General features: G+C 32.9%; 2 protein-coding genes across 3 annotated transcripts in view; one reads left to right on the top strand and one right to left on the bottom strand.

The window, feature by feature from the left end:
- Positions 1 to 11582, bottom strand: part of LOC105348212 (SAC3 domain-containing protein 1) — a 57788-nt gene that overhangs the window by 25908 nt on the left and 20298 nt on the right. The window contains exon 1 of one of the 2 annotated variants that reach the window (XM_066069593.1): positions 3328 to 3398. The exons of the other annotated variant lie outside the window; for it this stretch is intronic. Within the exon in view, the coding sequence (XP_065925665.1) occupies positions 3328 to 3395 (68 nt within the window). The 5' untranslated portion in view covers positions 3396 to 3398. Of the gene's footprint in view, positions 1 to 3327; positions 3399 to 11582 lie in introns of those variants that run through there. 2 annotated transcript variants of the gene reach the window in all.
- LOC105324614 (scavenger receptor class F member 2) overlaps positions 4499 to 11582 on the top strand; it is an 82766-nt gene continuing 75682 nt past the window's right edge. The window contains exon 1 of the mRNA XM_066069574.1: positions 4499 to 4595. Coding sequence (XP_065925646.1) covers positions 4535 to 4595 — 61 coding nt within the window. The 5' untranslated portion in view covers positions 4499 to 4534. The remainder of the gene's footprint in view (positions 4596 to 11582) is intronic.

Here is an 11582-nt window from a genome sequence, read left to right as displayed (position 1 = left end):
TTTTATGCTATGCTATGGTATGCGATTTTAATGATATGCTATGAGATTTGTTTGCTATGCTATGAGATTTGTATGCTATGCTATGAGAAATTGAAATGAAGGGCTTAATGATATAGTATGCTATGTTATGCTATAGTATGCTATGAGATTTGAACAAAAACGCCTCCATACACAGAAGAGTTCCACACATTTCAAAGTAAAATAATAAGAAGCCAAAGTTTACCACAAATCTATTATGTAAACATTTATTTTTTCAAATTAAAACATTTAAAACCGAGTTAAAAGAATGTTGTATGCTATGCTATGGTATGATATGACGAATGCGATTCTATGAGATTGTATGCTATGGTATGAGATTCCAATGTTATGCTATGAGATTTCAATGCTATGCTATGTTATGGTGTATGTTGTAAAAGATATGCTTGAACCGGCTGTACCTGTAAAAATCTTTTTTCAAGATGATTTGTCTATATACTTATTCTTTTTAAGCATAAATAAACAGTTCTTAACGATTAACTCATTCATTTTAGGTCTAAACCTGACATTTTTACTTCAACATTCAAAATGTAAACAAAAGCTTTGTTTACATAGCGAGGAATTGTAAGCTCTGTAACTCGCTTATTACTCAACAAATGACACTCAAATGTTGGTTGCCAATTGAAAATGCCTTGCTGAAGCATTATAAACATTAAAATTGAAAAAATAAATTTTGACCAAAATCGTGACCATGCCCCTTTAAATTCCCTTGTTCTATTTCTGAATCAGCATTAATAAAGATATGAATTGTCTTGGTTTTCTCTAATTATCAATTTTGTAGTGGTATCTCTGCTTCAATGCACTAATATTTTTTTTATTTACAACACATCTTTTAAATCTATGAACGAAATATTTTCGGCTCTGAGTGTGAGACACACCTTCAACACTGTCAATGGCCACTGTGTCAGATTGAGATGTGCAGAAATGGATTAAAAATGATTTTGATGGGTAATTGTTAGGAAATAAAAACCAGGAATTGATTGACATCTGGTGTCTAACCTGTCACTATGCTTAAAAAGCTTTTCCTGTTTATCTCGTAATAAAACTGCTAATTGACATATGTTAATGCAGAATTTTTTTTTTAAACCAAAATGACTTGTGTTGTCAAATCTGCTGAAAATCATAATCAATGAATTGGCAGAATCGATTGTCTCTTACCAACTAATGATCAATCAATAATCAAATCAATTTAATATGTTCTTTTTTATTGTATTCATCTGTAAAACCTTAAATATTTTTTAAAGTAAATTATTACAATGATACGTATGTAATACATATTTAAACATAAGCTGCGTTCATCCAATGGAAGCATCATAAAACATAGTATGTAGTGATTGTTCTTGTCTGATCTGTTAGTATACACATGTACTGAGTATGATCAGAGACATAGATAACAGAGACTGATCGAAATCTCAAAAAATACCGTGGTCCCTATTGTAAAGTGTTCCCATGCAGTTTAAATCAGTAAATCTTTCTTATAAACAATTATATCGAAATATAAACAGCTAAAACCTATTACCAATACATTCAAAATATTATATGTTCATGAGTTTAGGTCATATAAACAATATTAAAGGAGGAGTTTTAGGAGGCAGTTGGCTACCCGTCGTGCGAGATTTCGCCGATGTTTTATAGCTGGCCAATATATTTTCTATATATAAATCTTATTTTTCTTTTTTTTTGTTTCAAAAATGTCTAAAACCTATGCATGCACACTTTTTATTAAAACAATATACTTTTGGTTTAAAATCATTATCTCAGTTAACTAAAATGTACTTCTCAAAGTAAGATTGGTCCTGCACCATTTCTCAACAACAAAACATGCTAATGGTGGAGTTGCCAATCTCTGTTATTAAAGCTGACATGAATTCATAAATACGCATTACTTCCTTTTTATCTCCGACTACCGCCATATTAGTTGTCGATTTCTATTGATTTGCTCATCGCTACACACCCCCTATATAAGGCGGAGAGCTCTCGTCATGCTTCACCGCATTCAGGAATTTCATACACCCGAACACGTTACCTTGGACGAAAAGACTTGTAAAAACGCGTTTTGATCAAAAATAATATGACAACCACTTCACTGGCAAGATATATCCAATAAACGACGAAACAAGACAGACTGAAATCCAGGCGCAGATACTTCAGAAATTCCTCGATTAAATGTAGACCATGTTCCTGTGTATGTTATAACATCGCACATGCGCAAACCACACCCTGTGGCAGATCGAGCAATGTCAATTATCGCATGGATTTTATAAACGGGGAGTTTTTGTAGGAACGGATAGAAACATTGTTACTTTCTTGGATTTACTATCATTTAGCTACTGTGTTGGATGTAGTGTCGCCAGGGTTTTCAAGAAGATGCAGACGTAATGCACTCTGAATGAACGACACACGTGTTCGATGTGCATGCGAAGTAAGGCAGCACTGTCTGTGCAAAATAATACAGATACCTTGGACATCCTTTCAAAGAATAAATATATTTTGTAATTCATTGATTGTTGTTTTCTTTATTCTTTATTACTACATTTTACTACATGTACAATGTGTAGTTCATGCATTAGAAGTCCGTGCAACGTGAATGCCTCGATCGGAAAGCAACCGACCGTAACTTTCTCAACCGGTATATATACCCCAGTGGCAGTAGAGGAGCGATCGAAACTAATATGGCGACCAAATGCTTTTATGAATTCATGTCAGCTTTAAGTCTCTATTATGATTCACTCTATTTCTTACAGAAACGTATGGTTAATTCATAGCTCTATAGAAACAGACAGGACTGAAATATACACGCCCCGTTTTATCGATTGGTCAAAACCTACAGCGACCTAAGAAAAATCACAGATTGCACGAAATAATCATGAAGATGTCAGACTCAAATTCACATAGGAGACGATTTGACTTTCTTTTAGCTAACTTACTGATGTACATTTACAGTTATTTTGTGATTTTGACTTACTATTTACAATCAATTTATTAATTTGTTAAAAGAAAGATGTAATATAAACAATATTATGCTTTCTTTGATGACTCATTCGGATTATGAAGGTAACAAACATTGCAGAATATTTTTTGCATAAACCACGTTAGTGTGTTATGTATTTTTTTCCGCAATGTCGTTACCTTCATACTCCGCATGAATCACCAAGCAAAGCATTTTATTGTTTATATATTGGACACACTGACTGCGACGAGGACATACATTTACGTCACTGGTTCATTTTTACGCTATTTAACCCCTAGCTGCACTCGCTCAAACGGTTGCACCATGAAGATGCAACTTACATTTCTTTTTCCTTTGCAGGACACATCTGAATACATTTTCCTATTAAATTTGGGACCAGTCTTTCCATCACACAAAAGTGTTCAATGTTGATATAGACGGTTATATTTATATAACATTACCCTAGTCTTGAAGCGTTTAAAAGATTGACAATTCAATGTAATTTCGGAGTTTTTTGGGATTAGTTTCCAAAATGGGGAGACGCGGAAAAACGGATGTGGAACGGGACGCAAAAGCTAACAAAAACTATTTCTTTAAGTTAATGAATCTCTTAAGGCTGATTGGTACTAAGGTATAATTAAAGAAAATGATATTATAATAAACTTCAATTTGCAACAAAATGCCTCATTCTATATGATAAGTAAACATTTGCTGACGACTAAGCTTAGAAACAAATATATTTTATTATCAAAATCAATACTGTAGACCATTTCTCATTTTTTGATAATAATTAAACAATAATCTTAAATAACGGTAAAGGATTTTTATTTGCTAGTTATGAAACTGGTGTGGAACCAGATTTTAATTAGTATTTTTTTACTCCCCCGTGACCCCCCCCCCCCCCCCCCCAAATCGAAAAGCTCTTATAGTAACTGTTTGGTTATCTTTATTATTTTTTATCAATTTCAAAGTCATATAAATATCCGATCATAAATATTTATATGAGTGTGTTGATAAACTTTAAAAGTTGGAAATCGCCATTAAGGATTTTTTTAAAATGTGCCTACAGTGTATGTACATGTGCATGTACATGCATAATTATAAGCTAAGAGTGGGTACGTATGATTGCAAACATTGACACGTACTTCCTTCGTCTCTATAAGACTGTTATGATTTCATTTCAAACAGACGTAATATTCTCTGAAATTTCGACGACATAAGTTTAAATTTCCTATTGTACAGAATATGATAGAGGGTCAGGTAGATGATGGCTATGACTAGATCTTGTAGACGAATAAACAGTTTTTACACTATACATGTATTTACATATGTACTTGTACCATAGCTTGGCGAGTTTTCTATTGTTAAAAGTGTGGGTTATATGTACAAGTACCTGTATGAAATTACACTCTCCACAGGGAAGATCTATTATTCTAATGTATACGGTTTTTTTTACGCATGGACTGTTTATTTGGGTATGTATATTAGTTTATTTAAAAGCCTTGATTTTTACTTCCTGGATGGTTTAACATATAAAAAACAGCCATAATGGAGGCAGTTTTATTTTGCTCTTTTCTGTCTGTATGGATCAGTCTTGGCAGAGCATATGGTAAGACATTCTACTGACTCTTTCATTTATTTATTTATTTACCAAGGAATACATATTGTGACTTATTGTTTTCATATTCAGGTCGACGGGCAGAAGTCGGTCCCTTTCTCAGCCCTTTTCACAATAAATTACTTGTCTCTGTTCCCTTCCACACGGTAACGGACGCATATATACAACGTACTAATAATCCTGACGAAACCAGGCAGTGTGACTCTTTTTTATACTTTTAGGCCACAATAGCCTACTTCAAATTTGATATTACAATGTGTCTTCATAATGATATGCCCCTTTAAAGGGGCATGGTCATGATTTTGGTCCAAATCATTTTTTGATTTTAATGTTTACAATGCTTCAGTTAGGCATTTTTAATAAGCAACCAAACTATGAGTGTCATTCGTTGAGTTATAAGCGAGTTACATAGCTTACAATTCTTCGCTATGTAAGCGAAGCTGTTGTTTTCATTTTGAATGTTGGAGTGAAAATTCCGATTTTATATCTGAAATGAATGTGTGACTTGGAACATTAGGAACTGTTTATTTATGCTTAAAATGAATAAGAAGATAGAAAAATCAGCTTGAGAAAGATTTTTACTGATATATTGAACCCATGTAACCAAATACAGGACACGTGCCTTGTTTACATGACGAAGAATTGTGAGCCCTGTGTCTAGCTTATAAATCAACGATTGACTCTCAAATTTCATTTGATCATTCGAGATGCATTTCAAAGGCATTGTAAATAATAAACATACAAAAAAATTAAAAGAATTTGACCAAAATCGTGACCATGCCTCTTTAATACGTACGTTACATGAAAGTAGTACACCGAAACCACAAAACTTGACATTGTATATGTTTAAAATATGTGTATATATTATTGTCATCAAAACAGCTAAAAAATAAAACGAACTGGTTATGAAAGTATAAAATGAGTGCTGTTCTGCATTCCTTATATTGACCTAGCTTTAATCGTTAAATACCTCAAAGTAACAATTGTGTTCATAACTTTTAAAAAAATTGATAGTTGGTGAAAAATTAAATTCAGTGGTAGGCAATGCCCCTCCACCCCACCATAGCACAAGTTATAAACCAAAATGCTTTATTGACATGCTCGTATTAAATGCATCCAATCATTGATTATTTTTTTTATTGCTAACTATACTGTACTTGACTCCCTGTATTATTAATTTCATACATAAGCATTTATTTAATAAAGTTGATTACTTCTCTCAAATTGAAATTTACGTGTCGATAAAAGTATTAATAATCTTTTTATGCAGTAATTATAATTTTAAATAAACCAGACTAGCAGCAGTATCCTTTCACATGTAATTGCGGACATTGTCTCCATGTGGATGAACGATATTCAGCACAACATATATGTACATGTAGATTTGCGTCTCTGACTTTAGAAAAGCATACATGATATAGGCAATATTGGCTTGTGAAGTAAATTCTTAACCGTTTTGTTTTACAGAGAACATGGCTTTGTCTAAGCCAGTATGACAGCTGTATCCTTACAACAACCTTTCAGAGTTACATATATCCACTGTTTTACAGATAATCTAGCATTAAACAAATCAGCATGGCAGCAGCATCCTTACCAAGGTAACGAAGATTGGGGAGCGGATCGTGCTGTAGATGGACGGTATACAAACCTGTCTGCTTTTGGAGGACAGTGTGTGATATCAGCCAACCATCAATCAACGGCAGAATGGCGGGTAGACCTGGGTGAAGTACTCAGTATACACCACATCTTTATACAGTACAGGACAGCTAATGTTGTCTGGGGTAAATTACATTTTAAAAAATAATTTTCTGAATAACATATTCTTATTGTACTTACATGTATGAACTTGAGTGTAAAATTGTTATTTAAAAGTTTTATACCCGGTATTTTGCGCATATTGCAAATCGAGCGTGCATGAAAGGTGAATGAGTGAATGTGTGAATGAGTTTTGGTTAGTCACGTGAGGATTTTGTTTACGGGTGTTTGTTGACCACGTGTTTATTCTTCACTACTATAGTGGAGCTGACCAATAGAAATTTACGACTGAATTCATTAATATGCATGACCTTACTAACTCACTATAAATAGCGTAAATCCCGCTAAGTCCCTAACCCCATGACTTTTATCTTCATGGTAGAAACAGTGGAGTGTACCTTTACCGTACCTTTGCAAGATATTTCATATATTTTGTAAACTCATAGTTCTGGATACCTGGTAAGCTTCCGTTTACCTTGTTATTGAAATATATGAATTGTAATTTACTTCTAATTTATTTTATTCAAATATTCTAAATTACCGTGCGATGTTGCAACTGTTGTGCAACTGTTTGTGAGTGTGAGTGTGTTTGTACTTATAGGTTTTATTTAATAGAATACAATCCTCTAAATAAAGAACCAGTGAATAGCTGAAATCAGTACCAGGGATTCAGCGTTATTTATTCACAAGACCCTGCGACACAAGTATTGATACAACATTACAATATCTTACATTATGCTCAAAACTACGGAAGCGTATTAGTGCCACTCTATATATATTTTTATTTTTTAAATTCCAACTTTAAAGTTGATTTTTCCAACTTTAAAGTTGGAATTTCCAACTTTAATCTTGGAATTTCCAACTTTAAAGTTGATTTTTCCAACTTTAAAGTTGTAATTTCCAACTTTAATCTTTGAATTTCCAACTTTTAAGTTGGAATTTCCAACTTTAAAGGTGAATTTTCCAACTTTAATTTAATCTTGGAATTTCCAACTTTAATCTTGTGATTCAATTCAACATACTTATTAATTGTTCAAGATTATCATGCACATTCTACCGTATACAGTACAGGCAACGCGGATCCCGTGTTTCCCGCGCCCCGTCACGGTATAAACACATCGAGGTGATCGGCCAGGTGAGACAGGTATACCGCGTTCCCATCACGGTAAACTCATCATCTACCTGTCCCCGCCACGGTAAAATTATCGATGGAAAAGTATCGTATACAAGCGGGAGTTATCTCCCCGAATGACAAATAAATTGAATGTTTCTTAATATTTAATGACGATATTTAACCAGATTTTGACAGAGATTATATCGAAATACTTGGAGTCTGTTTTACTATTTTTTTTATTTCATAGCTATTAAATAAATTATAAAAGTATTTAATTTAATACTCGTGCAGCAATTGCAAATAAAATATTTTCGAATCCATTATCATATTTTAAGAAGGTCGTTAAATTAAAAATTATCATGAAATGATTTTAATTGCCAATAAAATTATAAATATGTACGCAGTGTGATTGTGTTTTCTTAACAATTAATTGGTCCGCCTAAATTTGTATTGTTTGTTTTGAAGTCCATGCGTGTCAACTAATGATGAGCAAGTGATTAAAAATGAGGGCTTCCTATAAAATTACCAACCCGGTATTTTTAGCATGTTCCGTTCATTTCTTACAAGGTATTCTACGTGTAAAGAACATTTTTTGTGAATTCACGTTTAAGTGAATTTGTGTTGCGTTACTTTAGATACATATATGGCTCGTCGTTTGTCATAGCGCGAGGATTCCCACTTTCTAGTGCGTTACGTTTGCGACGACAATCTTTAAGTGCGAAGCCGTGTGTTCTTCAAGACTCAGTCTGACTGAGAGAGTAAGGAGCCTTAGAGATACCCAGAGTTGCATAAAATTATGTAATCGAAAGATATTGTGGGTATCCCATGTCATGGTGTCGTGATGGTGTACCAGCTACCCGCCGTGACGGAGGTTAGCGTTCGCTCGCGACCGAGCCCCCCTCTTTCTCCCTCTCTCTTAACATAATAACTAGATAAAAAAAATTTGAGAAGGAAATGTTGTTAAACCGTTCTTATGTTCTTACACATTTGAAGAAATTAAGAACATGTTTTGAAAGTTTTGTTTGCATTTCTTGCCGATAAAAAAACTTTTAAACATTTCAGTAAATGTATTGATATCATTTTATGTGGGCATGTACATGTAATCTTATTGAATATAAAGCTACTACAAATACAGTGTATGTAAACCCGTTTCCCGTTATCGTAACCTTACCCCCCCCCCCCCCCCCCCCCCCCCCGCTTTATGACTGTCGAAGTTAACTTTATTTGACTTTAGTCCCAATTGTTTTACACAAAGGTGTGAAACCGTCGCACTGACAGGAAATCACTCTACGCTTGAACGCACAGAATACACAGGAATGAGGCAGGTAGATAATCTGTGTAACGATTGACCAAGAAGCTTCTACATGCATATCAAACAATTTAACTAATAGTTATATCAAATAATTGATTCATTTTACTGCATTCTTTAACCACTAAACGTGTTGAAGATGTTCCTTCCCGCAAAAAACCTCCATTATAAACTAAAAGAGATAGGGAAAAACACAACGAATTAAACTTTCCAAACGCAGTATATCATGCATCACGAACATTGTAAAAAAAACTTAACTGTTAAACACACTTCTTATTTTCTTTATTAAGAATAAAACTTATAGAACGAAACTTTATCATGGAGGACACACGTGGTAGAGCTAGCGGGTTGATTTGATTGACAGGTGCAGCACGTGGACTCAAATCTGAAATTGCATGATAGATTCAATCACAGTGTACCATATTCTTTTATGAATACTAATTTTATGAATATTTAGTATTGGATATTAGTATATTTCACATAAGTGTACGTTAAATTACGCCTAAACGTCTCTCTCTCTCTCTCTCTCTCTCTCTCTCTCTCTCTCGTAAGGTGTTGTGCGATTAGACGAAGCCGTACGCGATATAGACTTTTTCTTTTGTCGTGAATAGGTGTGAAAACCCTCAAGGGCATGTCGTTTTCTACCCTGAGTTTGTTAATCACTACATGTATACACAGAAAATGATCGTGGCTTAAACTTTATATGTATACACAGGAAACGCATACTGATACACGTTATGATTCCATGTGCTTTAACGCAGCACCAACTTTATATATGAATGATAATTTTATTATTGAATGGAAAAATAGATTTCTTATTTGATTCCCGACATTTGTTCATTTCTCAATTTAAAACATACACAAGTCATGTATTGACAGTTTACGGCGCTATGCGTGTCAACTTATAAAATGAGAAGATAAAATTTCTCTGCATTGATACGAGTTCATCTTATGAAAATATTTAATTTTAAGATTGTTATAAAAACAGGATTATCAACTTATAGAAATAATAACTGAAATAAGCACGTCAAATACAAAGATATGTGTTCTTATTTACACATCACAAAATTTAACAGCATAATAATCATGTTATGTTGTAATTCGAATGTAGTTTCCGATTTCATGAAATTCTATTTCATAAATATAATTTATTAATTTTATAATAATATGGACCACAATTTATATACAATGCAGCTGTTATGCTTAAATCTGAAGTCGCATTTTTGACGTGGATTTACGCGACCTGCATTGCCTGTAATGTACAGTACAGGTAAAGTAACAACAACGAGCAGCAGTAGGAATAACGGTAAATCACACCGTCGCGGTGTCATCACGGTCGCTATCCATACCGCGATCAAAAACCGCGATGGTGTATCGCGGGAACGATAAAAATACCGTGACGGTAACGCGGGCCAATACGGGATCCGCGTTGCCTGTACTGTATGTATGTGTTAACTCAAAATTCTTTGTTGAAAATTGTAGAATAGATTATTGGTTACATATAATTACTTTCCTTAATGTTTTTCAGTACTATGCTTCATTATGCTTAATCCTTTTAATTCTTTTATTTATTGAGGATTTTTTTAATTTATTTTATATGTATCAAGCAACCTTTTATACACACACACACACACGCACACACACACACACACACACACACACACACACACACACATATATATATATATATATATATATATATATATATATATATATATATATATATATTTATATATATATTGATTATGACATACCGGTAGTTATTGTTTTCATGGAATTCAAAAAATAAAATTGAAATTATAATTATGACATGTTCTATTAATTCCAGTGAGTTCGAGTTGTGTTATTATTATATTGAGTTCTTCTTGAAAGCAAATGAGCGCCCCCATTCTTTTTATGAGTAAAACACTGGACAAAAATCATAGTATATATCTATCTATCTATATATATAAATGTAATAAAAATCAGCTTTAAAGTTGATTTTTCCAACTTTAAAGTTCGAAATTGCAAGATTAAAGTTGGAAATTCCAACTTTAAAGTTGGAAATTCCAAGATTAAAGTTGGAATTTCCAACTTTAAAGTTGGAAAAATCAACTTTAAAGTTGGAAATTCCAAGATTAAAGTTGGAAATTCCAACTTTAAAGTTGGAATTTTCAAGATTAAAGTTGGAAATTCCAGGATTAAAGTTGGAATTTCCAACTTTAAAGTTGGAAAAATCAACTCTAAAGTTGGAAATTCCAAGATTAAAGTTGGAAATTCCAACTTTAAAGTTGGAAAAATCAACTTTAAACTTGGAAATTCCAACTTTAAAGTTGGAAATTCCAAGATTAAAGTTGGAATTTCCAACTTTAAAGTTGGAAAAATCAACTTTAATCTGGAAATTCCAAGATTAAAGTTGAAAATTCCAACTTTAAAGTTGGAATTTTAAAGAAGAAAAAAATACAAAGTGGCACGAAGACCCTGCGACACAAGTATTGATACAACATTACAATATCTTACATTATGCTCAAAACTACGGAAGCGTATTAGTGCCACTCTATATATATTTTTATTTTTTAAATTCCAACTTTAAAGTTGATTTTTCCAACTTTAAAGTTGGAATTTCTAACTTTAATCTTGGAATTTCCAACTTTAAAGTTGATTTTTCCAACTTTAAAGTTGTAATTTCCAACTTTAATCTTCGAATTTCCAACTTTTAAGTTGGAATTTCCAACTTTAAAGGTGAATTTTCCAACTTTAATTTAATCTTGGAATTTCCAACTTTAATCTTGTGATTCAATTCAACATACTTATTAATTGT

This window comes from Magallana gigas, chromosome 1 (genome assembly GCF_963853765.1).
Source record: "Magallana gigas chromosome 1, xbMagGiga1.1, whole genome shotgun sequence".
NCBI classification, from domain to species: domain Eukaryota; kingdom Metazoa; phylum Mollusca; class Bivalvia; order Ostreida; family Ostreidae; genus Magallana; species Magallana gigas.
The sequence above is the reverse complement of the archived record's forward strand: the minus strand, read 5'-3'. Positions and strand labels throughout refer to the sequence as shown.